Below are 12,637 nucleotides of genomic sequence, written 5' to 3' on the forward strand. Positions count from 1 at the left end.
TTACAGAGCAATGATTTCTCCTTCACTGTTGGATAAAAGAATGGTTTCACATGTTGATGCTGATTTAACAAAACTGCTGATTTAACAAAAGTAAATCCTAAACCCCCCTTAGAGTTCTTGTCCACAATTATTTGTTTTAAGTGTTGATATCTGTGATATGTTTGAGTTCATTTAGTCAGGCGTTTGCCTGCCTAAAACAGCAGAATAAAAAAAATTGACAGTATTATACATAATTGAATGGTATTCTTTTAATCAGGACACCAATTAATGATTTAGATAAAAAAAATCACTTATACAGGTAAATGTGTTGCTTATATATTGCTTAAAACCAGAACTCTTGATTCTGAATTGTTTCATATTTGATGCAAATTTTTCTCTCAACATGTGTCTTAATTGCTACCAAACTACCTCTTTTTATTCTTTTCTGTCATCAAAATAGATTTAATTTTGTAGAATTTTATACTAAAAATAAATTATAGTCCATCCATTTACAGATATTCACTTTGCTTAACCTTTTAATTTAGCTGAACTCATAATTCACCAACAAAATGGGTGCAATAAAATAATCTAATAGGGTTAAAAGGTTTCAACTCAAATGATATGTCTTGATATTCTACCGAATAACTTATCTTGTAGATGCGGACGCATGCAGCTTGTTTACGTGTGAAGTCAGTTGCAAGTTAATCCTGTGTAAAGATAGTCAAATTGTCCATTAAAGTAGCAAATCGTGTTTCCAGACAAAATTGCTATTTTTATTATAATACAGGCATCTAGGAAACTTTGTGTTTTAGTCGTTAAATGTGGTGATAGTTGTAGTAGGGTTACTGTAAAACAATAAAATAACAATAAACTTATTAAGAATAACCATTCAGTTTCCTATTGTTATGTAGAGGAAATTTGTATTTGATGGTGCAATATGGTCTTAGTTCATGCCATTAACCCGGATTTTGTGATATATACATGATTGTTTCAAGCATTAAATATAAATATGCAAGTAAATGTAATGTAAACATGCAATATCAGTGACAGACAGGCTCAAATAAGGCTCTTTATTTTATTTAATTATACTTTTTTATAATCAAGATGAACCTGTTTTGCTTGTAGTTTATTAGTTTTACTGCAGTATTTGCTTTGCAGTTTGCTAAAGTTTGCCCTAACGGACCATAAAATTAGCATAGCTTCTTTTTTATATGGTAATGCTTGAAAAAGTCATATTTTTTAAAACTTTATTAATTAATTTATTTTTAGTGAAAAGCTGATTAAAGTTTTGTCAGAAATAAGCATGTGTACCAAAACAGTAGGTCCATATTGCACTACTGAAAATCTATAAATGTTTGGCCAAATCAAACAAAAACAGGACTTTAGAAAACACAAAAAAATGAACCAAGGAGATGCTTAAAAATTATAGGAGAGGGTTACTTTTTTAAAATCATGCAAAATCATTCTGTTGGAGTTCCAGAATAAAAGCTGAGTAAACATGAAAAGAGAAACATTAAATCATGCATGGTGGCAGCTGGTTTGAATTGTTTAAAAAATTGTGAGGGACATTTAAAACAAAAGTTATTACTTAACCAGATGCAGATGACTCAATTGTCTTAATTTATGTTGTGAGACTGTATTTTAGTGAAATATAAATATATATATTTTTATGTGAACCAGCATTTCTCGTTGTGTTCATGAGAGTTTAAAAGAAGGTACAACACAGAGCTATAATCAGTACCATCGTTTGCATAATCAAATTTTGAAATCCATCACCAAAGCTAAAATAGCACAACTTCCACACAATACCATATGATGCATGTGGTGACTGTGGACACAGATGTAATTAAGAAATTTTAGACTTCAGAAAAGATTGATAACTTCCTCGCTGCTGCCTCACTAGTTAACATTTAAATTCATTTTCCATCGAGCACATCTATTAGCGGTTTATGGTAATTACATTGTAAGCGCCACTCAAACATGTTTTGGAAATCAGATTGCCTGACCAGAGTTATCTGTTGTTTAATTCATAATGATCCCAGCAGATTTGAATGAGAGATGGGTTTGAGAAAATGACTCTCCGATAGTCTTAACATCTGCAAAGTCTGTTCTTTCCCCCACTGTTGGTGTGAAATGATGCAAATGACTCGCTGTGCGGCCTCAATTCATCAAAAATACGCCCCATCTGCAAGAAGTACACATCTATTTTATATGACATGCAAAGAATCTCATACGAATGATTCAATAATAAACCAGTGGGTCATGCTGCCTCCATTGGGGCCTCACAACAGATATGATTCTGCTGTAAGCTCCACAGCTGAGATCAAATCAAACAGAGCAAAATATTTTTCCAACACAGCGCAGTGGAAAAATAAACTATGTACAAACCTAAATCTATCTTTTGTTACATAACCTTCAAGTCTTCAGTGCTACAATGCCATAATCTTGGCTCTGACCTTGAACTGTCCACGGTTCTACGTTAACCAGCAGCAGGCACACCTTATTTTGAAGGCTAGTGGCTCTGACAGACCACATCCACACCTAACATTTGAGGGTGTGCAGCCTCAGCTATCCTAGCAATCTCAGCATTACTGGATTCCAGCTGAGTTCAGGGATCACTGTTACCTGATGATGCTTCTATCCTTCAAGAGAAAATGTCCTCTTTGTCCAGTTCTGGTGTACCAGGCCTAGAAATGTCAAACAGAGGCTGCGGAGAGCCAGTGCTCGATTTCCTGCCTTTGAGGAGTTTAAGTGCTTCTGCAAGTTGCGCCTCGAGGCTAGACATTCGAACGTTCAAGTTCTTGAGATCATCCTTCAGCTCCAGTTTGAGCTCCTGAAGGGATGCCTGAAGTGTTTGCTCTGGGATGGGGTAGAAGGCATGCCTGGTTTCTGGAGGCTGGGCAGGACTACGGTCCTGGGGAGTCATACGAAACTCGCCCACTTTGTCCAGACGTAGGTCACTTTTGGTGATGCCGCTGTCACACGAGTCCGTCTTCTTTAGAGACGTCTGTGACTCGTGCGCTGTGGTCCGCTCGGGTAAAGTCTCCATGGATTCAGCTTTGGACACTTTGTTCCAGTTGTCAGCTTTAGCCATCGACTCCTTGAAGCGACCCCAGCCTTTGACTTTGACCGGCTCAGCAGGCCGACACCCTGCCAGAGAAATGGGGGAGGGCACCTGAAGCTTTGCTGTATCTGAGGGGGGGCAGTTGGGAGGTGATGAAGGTGAAGTGACTGATGAGGAAGGTGTTGCAGGGCTTTCTGTTACTGTGACAATGCTGGTAGTTGTAATGGCTGCTTTAGCCATCGGGATGTCCACATAGACCGGGCCCTTCTCCACATCTTGTATATCGGGGTCCGGTTGCTTGGTCGCCATGCGGGCTTCCTTCTGCTGCCGGAAACGCTGGAAGAGTTTTCGGACGGGGTGATCTGGTGGCAAGTTCAAAGGGGCTTCGTTTTTACGCCGTTGTCGCTCTTCTTCTTCACGTTTGACATCACTAATTTTCCGGAAGACAATCTACAAAGGAATTTAGAATTCTTACGATTAGGATAATAGCCATCAAACAGTATCAGTATTTGACAGCATGCAGGAAAATGGTACTTAAAGACGACTTCTCGAAGTCAATTCACCCTCCTAAAGGGTGATTTCTTTTGCACGTGGAGTTGTGTGAGGTATGTAAGAATCGTACATGTATTGCACACAATTAGGACTGTATTACATGGACTGCAAACAGATCTGCAAATAACCATCTGATGCAAAAGCAATGTAATGTATAACTTTAAAATATAGTTCCCTTAAACCACTAAAAAACTAGCTGCTTTTTAAAGCTTTAATTATTTAACACAAAACCACTTAAAATGAACTAAACTATTATCTTAAACTGAACAAAAGTAGTTCTAGGGTCTATCCATCTAACATTTGTGCATGGAAGACTGTCAAGACTTGAAAATGTGTGTTCTTTGTAAATGCCACATTTAAAAAGGCTATTCCCTGAACACACTGAAAGTTCACGTCAAGCCTCTGGCTTCAGAGGTTGAAGACACACAATTTGCTTCCCACCCAGCTGCTGCTAATGGGTAATTTTCAATTTCGAGCAAAACACATTAAAAACACATCAATATTTTGTTCATAATTTTGTCATATTCACAAGCATGCCTTTAAGTCAAACCTCGTGGAAACTAGTTGCGGAAAAATAATACTTTTAGGCATGGCTGATAATTTTCTTGAAAATAGTCAACTCAACATTTGTTTATTGGATTTCTTTTTAGCTTTCAAGTTCAGCCATTAAGCACATGATGTAGTGTTTATTATGCATAATAAAACAATAAGTCTCAAGGCGTTATAGATTAAGAAATCTGCTGTGAATAAAGGCACATCAATCTAAGAAAATGAAAGCACTAATAAATGTATAGCTGAAAGTGAAAGCTATGGGAATGCTACAGTTTGGAAAAAAACAACTGTTGATATAAAATGTCTTGTTGCCAGGCCTGAAGATGACGTGAATAACACTGAGGCATTCATCACTTGTGAAAAAGGCTGTTTCTCTTTTTGTCTCTTAGCTACAGTATTGTCTTAACTTAGACCTCTGTGATGCACATTGTCTATTAAAAACTCAATCACACAAGCACTATATGAACGCTGTCTCTAGCTTGATCCAATTTTAGATTTCCCTGCTGTGTACATTTAGGAAATATGGGACATTGGTATATAATGACTTTAATCCAGCAGAAGACACTCTGTTAAATGCAGATGTTTAAGGCTTGCTTTTTTTCTCTTGGACATGCTGACAGACACTTGTCAGGCTGATCACAGCTGTTCTGACAAAAGGACATGGGAGCGGCTTTAATGCACTGAATTGTGTATTCATACTGTATATAGTGCAATCTGCAATTTATTTTAAGGATTTAGCTTAATGTATTTATTCATAAATTTTCATCATTTCCAAAACATAATAGGGCACATAAGGAGAAATAAAACACACTTTTAATCTTTCAGTTCTTGATTTTGTTTTTGTCCTGATGCATCTCAATAAACTGGGTAGAAAAATCTAAAAAAAAAATAATTACCCTCAGACTGAAAAAGTCTCTTGAAGAAGAGACAAAACATTTTTTTCAACAAAGAACTCCAACCTATTTAACTTTTTTAGGTTGATTTTCTTATTATATTAATATATATATATATATATATATATATATAGTCATTTTATTGATATATTTATATGGTAAATGGACTGTACTTATATAGTGCTTTTTTATCCATCCAGGACACTCAAAGCACTTCAGTCTGTGCCCTCATTTACCCATTCACACAGCACTCTGTTAGGTCTCTACAAAGCTAACATATACAATCAGCTACGGAGACTAATCAGTGCCAATCACATTCATACACTGATGGGACACACATCAGAGGCATTAGGGGTAAAGTGTCTTACCCAAGGACACAACAACTGAGACAGCTGGACAGGGGATCGAACCAGCGACCTTCCAGTTCCAGGACGACTCCCCTAACCACTCTGCCACAGCTGCCCGAATATAAAATATTACCATTTACCTATAGCTATATATTTCCTTCAATAGTTTGTTCTATGTACAGCAGTTTTATTTGTGAGCGATAAAGCTCTAGCTAAATTCAGTTAAAGGGGCAATATCATGTAAAGTCAACTTTTTGAGTTTTATATCATGTTATAATGTTATACTCTCATAAAAAAACATGCCCAAAGCCTTGCTTTGACTCATTCATGCATGTTTGAGAAATCCTGCAGCGTTTTTAGGCAGCCATGCTGAGGAGCAAAACGACAGGTTGGGACCAGAAACACCTTTTGGGACCAGAAACGCTCCTGGGACGTGTCTTTAAGCCGAACGTCCTCATGGCGGAGCACACCTCCCCACCCCACACCCCACACACCCCGTCCATGACTCCTGCAGGCTCTCGGGTGAAAGTGAAACTTAAACTGTCTGCTGAGCTCTCAACATTAGTTCTCACTCAGTGAAGCCCTTTTCAGATTAAAAATACCTTTGAGGAAATGTATTTTCAGATGCCAAGTAAACTGTATCATAACAGCCCCCTCCCTCCCCCTCGCGAACCCCCCTGCGACAGAAGCAAAGGTGGTTCTTAAAGAGACAGAGGCCAATTTCAAGGCATTTAGAAGAGGAAGTGATGATAAGTTTATTTTCTATTTAAACATAAAAACAGCATTTTAATAATAACTAAAGGTAACATAGAAACTTTATTTTGGTATAGTATTTAAATGTATGCCTGAGAAACACATAATATTGGTCCTTTAAATATGGAAATGTCACAACACTATTATCACCACTGCTGTTTATCTATCAACAAGTAAACAAATTAAAGAAGTTCTTAAAAAAGAAACTTCATTTCATAATCGATGCAGTAAAACTTTCACACATACAGTAAAACTTCTCTGCAAGTGTACAGTAAGTTCTTGTACTCTGCTAAGTAAGGTAACCAATGTGCCGCATAACCTTAAAAGCAAGGTGAAACTTTGTGCCATGATTTTCTTTTTGCAATAAATAGGAAATGCACATTTTAATTAACACTGAATATTGCGGTTACATATATTTTTTCTTGTTGCTTTCAAGGGGAAGGAAATCTACCTAAATGTGAGAAAATGCATTGTGTTTGAAAAGGAAACACTTCTGTTTCATATCCACTGCTGCTTCTCACCCTAGTTAGGTTTTAATATGCCTACTTTAGTATGCCTGCTTTAGATCTTTAATACAGCAGTAATGTTTGATTTTCTGAGAAAATGTAGAGTTGTGTAGTTCTGGTCTTCTCAGAGCCACCAGCTAATTATTCCTTTTTTCTGCCTCAGAGTTTCATCCTCCTGAGCCGTTTGTTCTGAAAGCCTTCGACAGCACTGTGTGCGTTAAGTCTCTCTGTGTTGAGGCAAACATAGTTCTAGGTTAACCTCCACCTGATCTTATTTTAAACGATTTTTCCACAGAAAGAAAATCTGAACTAAAGCCTAAACCAATCAGATTTTTCTAAAGTGAAGCAGAAGCGCTTCAAATTACTTTTTATATTCTGGTCTGACTTTGTGATTGGTCAACTGCAGCAGCCAGGGGTTTCCTGAGGCTGTGCGGTGTAGTTGCTGAAATGCAAAATTGAATTACAGATTCAAATGGTGACCTCGCAAAATCATTTCCAACCGTAAGAATCCGTTTCATTCAGCTCAGTAAAACAGCCTCAACTGCTGTTTTGCTGCTGCTCTCTTTCTACTTCGTTTCTTTGTACTTGAATGGCGGCTTCTAAACTTTATACCGTCTCCTCGCTGTTCAGTCCCGCTTTGTGTGTCCTCCCAACTCAAGCAAAGCTGCCACCCAGGAGATTCTGTCCCCCCCCACCTCCACACAACAGATACAAAGCTGTGAGTCTGGAACAGAGTGTGACACACATGACTACATGAATAATAATCATTTTAAAAAGACACCAGGCTGAAACTAGCAAAGTGCTAATCAGCTGAGTCTTTTCTCTTGTTCTGGAACTTCCTTTTTTTTTTCAGCAAATTGCACACCATATTTTCCTCTCTTGCTGGCAGAGTGTCTGCCTCGTCATAAAAGCATCTGGGCCTCCTTCAAGCTGCAGAGTGGTGGGAGTGAAATGAACGCAAGCCGTAGAAAGGAGAAATCCCAGAATAATAGATGAGGCAAAAGTATGAAGGGACATCTAAGCCAAGTTATGATGCAACGGTAGCGTTTTCTCTGCTAAGATGAGCACAGAAAAGTTTGTAGCTGAATTGATTAGATGCACAAAGAAAGATTTAGATGCTTTTGTTGTTCTTACCTCATTGGCATTCAGTATCCAGCATTGTTTTGTTAAATCACTGTTTTTTTTTCCTTTCCCGGTGCTGGCTCTTTTCTATCTGCACCTGTGGCTGCCTAAAGAAAAAGTCTGATCTGTGTTGTATTTTTAGTCCCTTATGGAGGTACACCCACTAAAACTGTTAGCCAAGAGAAAGAACACCAACTGTGCTGGTGTTAGAGACACCATATTATACTGACGCACATATTTAAGCTAAACGCCCTCTGAAATTAAGATTTCCCTTTAGAAATGAATGCTAGGGATTCATTTATAGTAGTTTTTTCTTGTCTGTTGTATTAAAACTGTTTCATCCTTACTTGGCCCAAAACACATTCTGAATGTTTAAATTTCCTTTATAAAAATTATGGTTTAGTAAACTCATTTTGAAAGCAACAGTTTGTGTTAATGTTAACAGTTTAGGGTCAGTGTGAAGGTTACTAAACATGTTTTCATTGTTATAATAAAGAAAAGCCAAACTGTGATGTGTGTGGAGGAAAACTTACTTTCACTTCAAGGTTAACATTAAGGTCATGTTGACTTTAAAACAACTTATTTCTGCAGCTGTTTAGTGTCTTTAGTCATATTTATCTGCAGTTGCCAAGAAATGCACACAAAACGTTAGTGTTTTTTTTTTTGTTGTTTATGGTGAGTGTAAATTTTTAGCAAACCATTTCTGCATATTTTGTGCTACTTTCACAGTTTGCTGTAACTTTTAAACTGTTTACAAAAAATGTATCAAATTGCAATGACATATCTTTGATTCCTTCAAAAGTATTGTTCTCTATACTCTATTTCAGCATATTTGCTCATTTTTAATTCTCATATTCCTTTTAGCTACTATTTTGCTGCATTTAACTTTCCCGTTTTGTTCATTTTATTTTTAAGCAACAGTTTTTCCCTATTTTAAGCTTTAATAAATATTTCATAAATTATAGCTTTTAGATACTTTTATCTCATTTTTGCTTTTAAAACTGTTTTTAATGTAGCTTTTAGCTACTCTATTGCTAATTTTAGCTTCTTTCTTGCTTGTGTCATCTGTTCTCCTGTCTTCAACAAAACATCAACATTCCCATTGCATTGTCGCAGAAAATGTAATTTCTTTATATTATATCTACATTTTTTCTTATTTAATCTGATATATTGTTTTTAAAGAAGCTAGCAGTTTTCAGTCTAAGCTTATATCTGAATATGAAAACAACAGAATGAATTTCAACTGCAGGCATGAATAAATGATTGGTTCCTTCTTGATGCCATCTGTGGAGTCACTCACCCTCTTCCGCAGGTTGTAAGTGAGCAGCAGGTTTCTGGAGAAGTGGTTGGCGAACGCCGTGTAGAACTCCAGCACCTTCTGCAGAGCGTCACGCTTAATGACGTGGAGGTCGCAGTAGGTCAGCGCTCTGACGTTGGCGCAGGCCTGAGCCAGAGTCACCTCCTTCCAGAAAACGTCCCCGAACACGTCTCCCTTACCTGCAGAGAGGGGAGGAGGTGCGTTCAAACCTGCCGGTTCTCCATAACGCTCACACAGATAAAGGTCTTCTTCCTCAATTTCCCTCTAAGACACCATGTTTTCAAAGGGCTTCTAAAATGATTCATGAATAATTTATTCAAGTTTTAAAAAAATCACTTCTACATATTTTATGAGAACAAATTCCATGTTGACAGGTTTTGGAGGCTTTTTCCTGAGTAAAAGTTGGTGTTTTTTTTTTAATTTTTATTCAGCTCCCATTTCTTGTTTTTCTCACCTTTATTAAACTAAGTAATGTTCATTTTTTTCCCCACGAGTGAGATTTACAATCACTATTCAGACTTTATTCCACAGTATAAAATGACTAAATTATAGGGTGCTGTAATCTCATGTGTTTAAACATGATAAATAAATGATTGTAGATGCTTAAAAATGTCAAAGTTAATGTTTCAGCTGTCAGGAAATAATGATAAGAAGCTTAGCGGTTAAATGTTTGTATTATTAAAGATTATTTTTATGCATTCTGATCTTCAATACACTAAAGTAAAAATGTAAAAAGCAATCATACACTGCCAGAGCTCACCTCAGAAAAGAGTAAAGAATATTGATTTGAACTAGTTATTATTTATTTATTTTGATTGTCTGGACACTTGTCAGACTTATGACCGAGGGTTATTTGCGCTTCATATTTTGTTAAAAGTTTTCATAAATGAAATGGGTTTTAAATTTAGTTAATAAAAACAAATGTTTATGAAGGTTTATAAGCTGTTTACTTATATCTGTTTGTTAATAATTACATTAAAAATGCTTGTACTAACATCTTCCTCTCAGCCTGTGGAACATCATGTTCCAGTATAACACATATGAACTTTTTACTTTAACCCACAAGCATAAAATGAATATTCAGCCTTTTTTCTTCCAACCATAAACAGAATTACATATTCAACCATTTCTTATTAAATAATCCCCTCGTGCACTGAAATGGCATAGCTGTAACTCTTCATCTTTTCTTCATTTAATGTTTACAGATCCATAAGTATGCAAACAGCCTGTCCTCCCGCTCCACCACATTCTCATCATCATCTTCTCTCAAATACTATCGACGTTTCAGTTGGTTATCAAACAGATAATAACGTGCTGCTGATGTTGGATAAAACTGACTGCTTGTTTTGTCCTCATGCAGAAACATGACAAGGACACGCAAACAAGATTAGAACTTTGACTTTCATCCGAGGGAAGGTTAAATGAAAAAGGAACAAAAGAAAAACAAACATTTTTTACAACATTGAAAGCTGAGAGTTGCTCATACTGTATGACTTGTTTGGTTTTTAATATAGAATGAGTTATTAGTCACAATAAATTCAAATTAAAGGAGGGTATTATTTAATTTCCAGGCACATTGTTCAGTTCTGTTCCACAATCAAGTAACTACGTTACCTTCAGTTGTTATAAAAATGGTCAAAGATAAATTAGACTTTGTATCATAGCCTATCTAAACACCTTGTTTTTGTCCTCTGTCTCTTTAAGAACCTCTTACCATTTCTGACAATCCCACTTCAGTGCATTAAAATAATGCCTCAGGGGAGGGGTGCTCTGTGGGATGGGAGCTCAGTTGGGAACTGAGCTTCAGGGAGGAGCTTTGTGTAAATAGGCGGTGCTTTGTAAGAGCAAGCATTTAGGCAGCTCCACATGTCTACCACAGGAAATTCAAGGATTTCTCAAACATGCATGAATGAGTAAAAGCAACAGTCTGGGTGTGTTTTTGATGAGGGAATGACATTATAACTGCTCAAAAACATTGCTTTTGCAAAAAGCCTGTCCACCCTGTTACCCTTCCTTTCAGCATGTGTGGTATGATAAAAAAATAAAAATTGGATATGGCAACAAAACAACATTCAATGTAGGAAAACAGAAAACAATGGTAGTAGAAAATAAAACAAGGTGGGAGACAGGGTAGGAAAACAAGACAAAAGCAAGCAGTACGCTCTGACAAAACGGAAAAAAAATCTGTATATCTAAAAAAAACAAATTAAGGTCGCCCGCTAACAGAGTCCAGAAGCTAATGCTAAAATTTTGCACAAAAAACTGTGATTTGTTAGCACTCAAAGTATGTGTTCGAATGATTCTCAGTTAATTTCAGCTTGATTTGAGACACTGAGTTTTGCCATGTTTAACTAGCTTGACTTTAATTTATTTCAAAAGGTAAAGTTCATCAATGGTGTACATGACATGAGCACAAGAGAACTAAAACACCAAGAAGCACAATCAGAGTGAACAACATCAAGTTTGACATATGTCAATGTCAATTTATTTATGTAGCACATAAATAAATATAAGTCGACCAAAGTGCTTCACAATTCAGCCAAATAAATGAATAAAACAACAAAGCTACACAAAAATGTTAGAAATAAGATCACTTTAAAATAAAGAAATACAACGATTAAAACACTGGCTTTAAAAGGATCTCAAACTCTACCAGAACGAAGAGCCAATGAGTAAATATGAGTTTTAAGCATAGATTTAACAGTCTCAGCAGTCTGAACGCAAAAAGGTAAGCCAATCTAAAGGTTTGAGGCAGAAACTGCAATAAACCCATCACCTCTAAATTTTAGCCTAGATCTAGGAGCATCTAAGGCAGGGGTCTCCAACCTTTATCTCCTTAAGAGCTACTTTCACAAAATGAAATTGTCCGAGAGCTACTTTTTGCAACATTAAAATTAAATTTAAACCATTGGAATAAGCTTGTTTTGCACAAAAAAAAATTGTCTTCAGTTCACATGAAACTATCACAAAATACACTGAATTCACACTTCTTTTTGTGTTTATCCATTCATATTAGCTTAGGGTTTAACTGCAACAGATTTGTGCACAAATTACATTGGGTGACAGGTCTTCGATTTTTTTTCTGCGTTGTACACTCCAGCAGGAAGAAACCCCCTGTAATGATATATACTGCAGTTGGAGAGGTTTCTCAGGAGTTTGGCACAGTGTGTCTCAAGGGGCTATAAAAGGTGTGTGCAAAAATGAATGCCGAACAACCACGTATTGTGTGTTGTCTGCCGATCGACCATATTGAGCCCTAAACTGTTTGACTGACAACCAAGGGGAAGGGACATCTATAGATTGATTGGAATTAAATTAAAGTTTGTTTGATCAGTGACAAATAAAATTTTGCTTCGCCTGGTTTTTCACAAGCACTGAAGAGCTACTCTGAGCTCAGGAGCTACTGGTTGGAGACTCCTGATCTAAGGGAAACTGGTTGGATGGCCAATGTGCTCTAACTGAAGTATGGATGTTAATGAGATGACACACACACACACACACACACACACACACACACACACACACACACACACACACACACACACACACAC

General features: G+C 36.8%; 1 protein-coding gene across 4 annotated transcripts in view; it reads right to left on the reverse strand.

The window, feature by feature from the left end:
- kcnh1a (potassium voltage-gated channel, subfamily H (eag-related), member 1a) overlaps positions 1-12,637 on the reverse strand; it is a 73,215-nt gene continuing 60,578 nt past the window's right edge. For all 4 annotated transcript variants that reach the window (XM_014005168.1, XM_014005167.1, XM_014005166.1 and 1 more), the window contains 2 exons: positions 9,069-9,265; positions 1-3,493 (listed from right to left, as the gene is read on the reverse strand). In XM_014005168.1, the coding sequence (XP_013860622.1) occupies positions 2,624-3,493; positions 9,069-9,265 (1,067 nt within the window). In that variant the 3' untranslated portion in view covers positions 1-2,623. The remainder of the gene's footprint in view (positions 3,494-9,068; positions 9,266-12,637) is intronic.

This window comes from Austrofundulus limnaeus, unplaced genomic scaffold (genome assembly GCF_001266775.1).
Source record: "Austrofundulus limnaeus strain Quisiro unplaced genomic scaffold, Austrofundulus_limnaeus-1.0 Scaffold28, whole genome shotgun sequence".
NCBI lineage: Eukaryota > Metazoa > Chordata > Actinopteri > Cyprinodontiformes > Rivulidae > Austrofundulus > Austrofundulus limnaeus.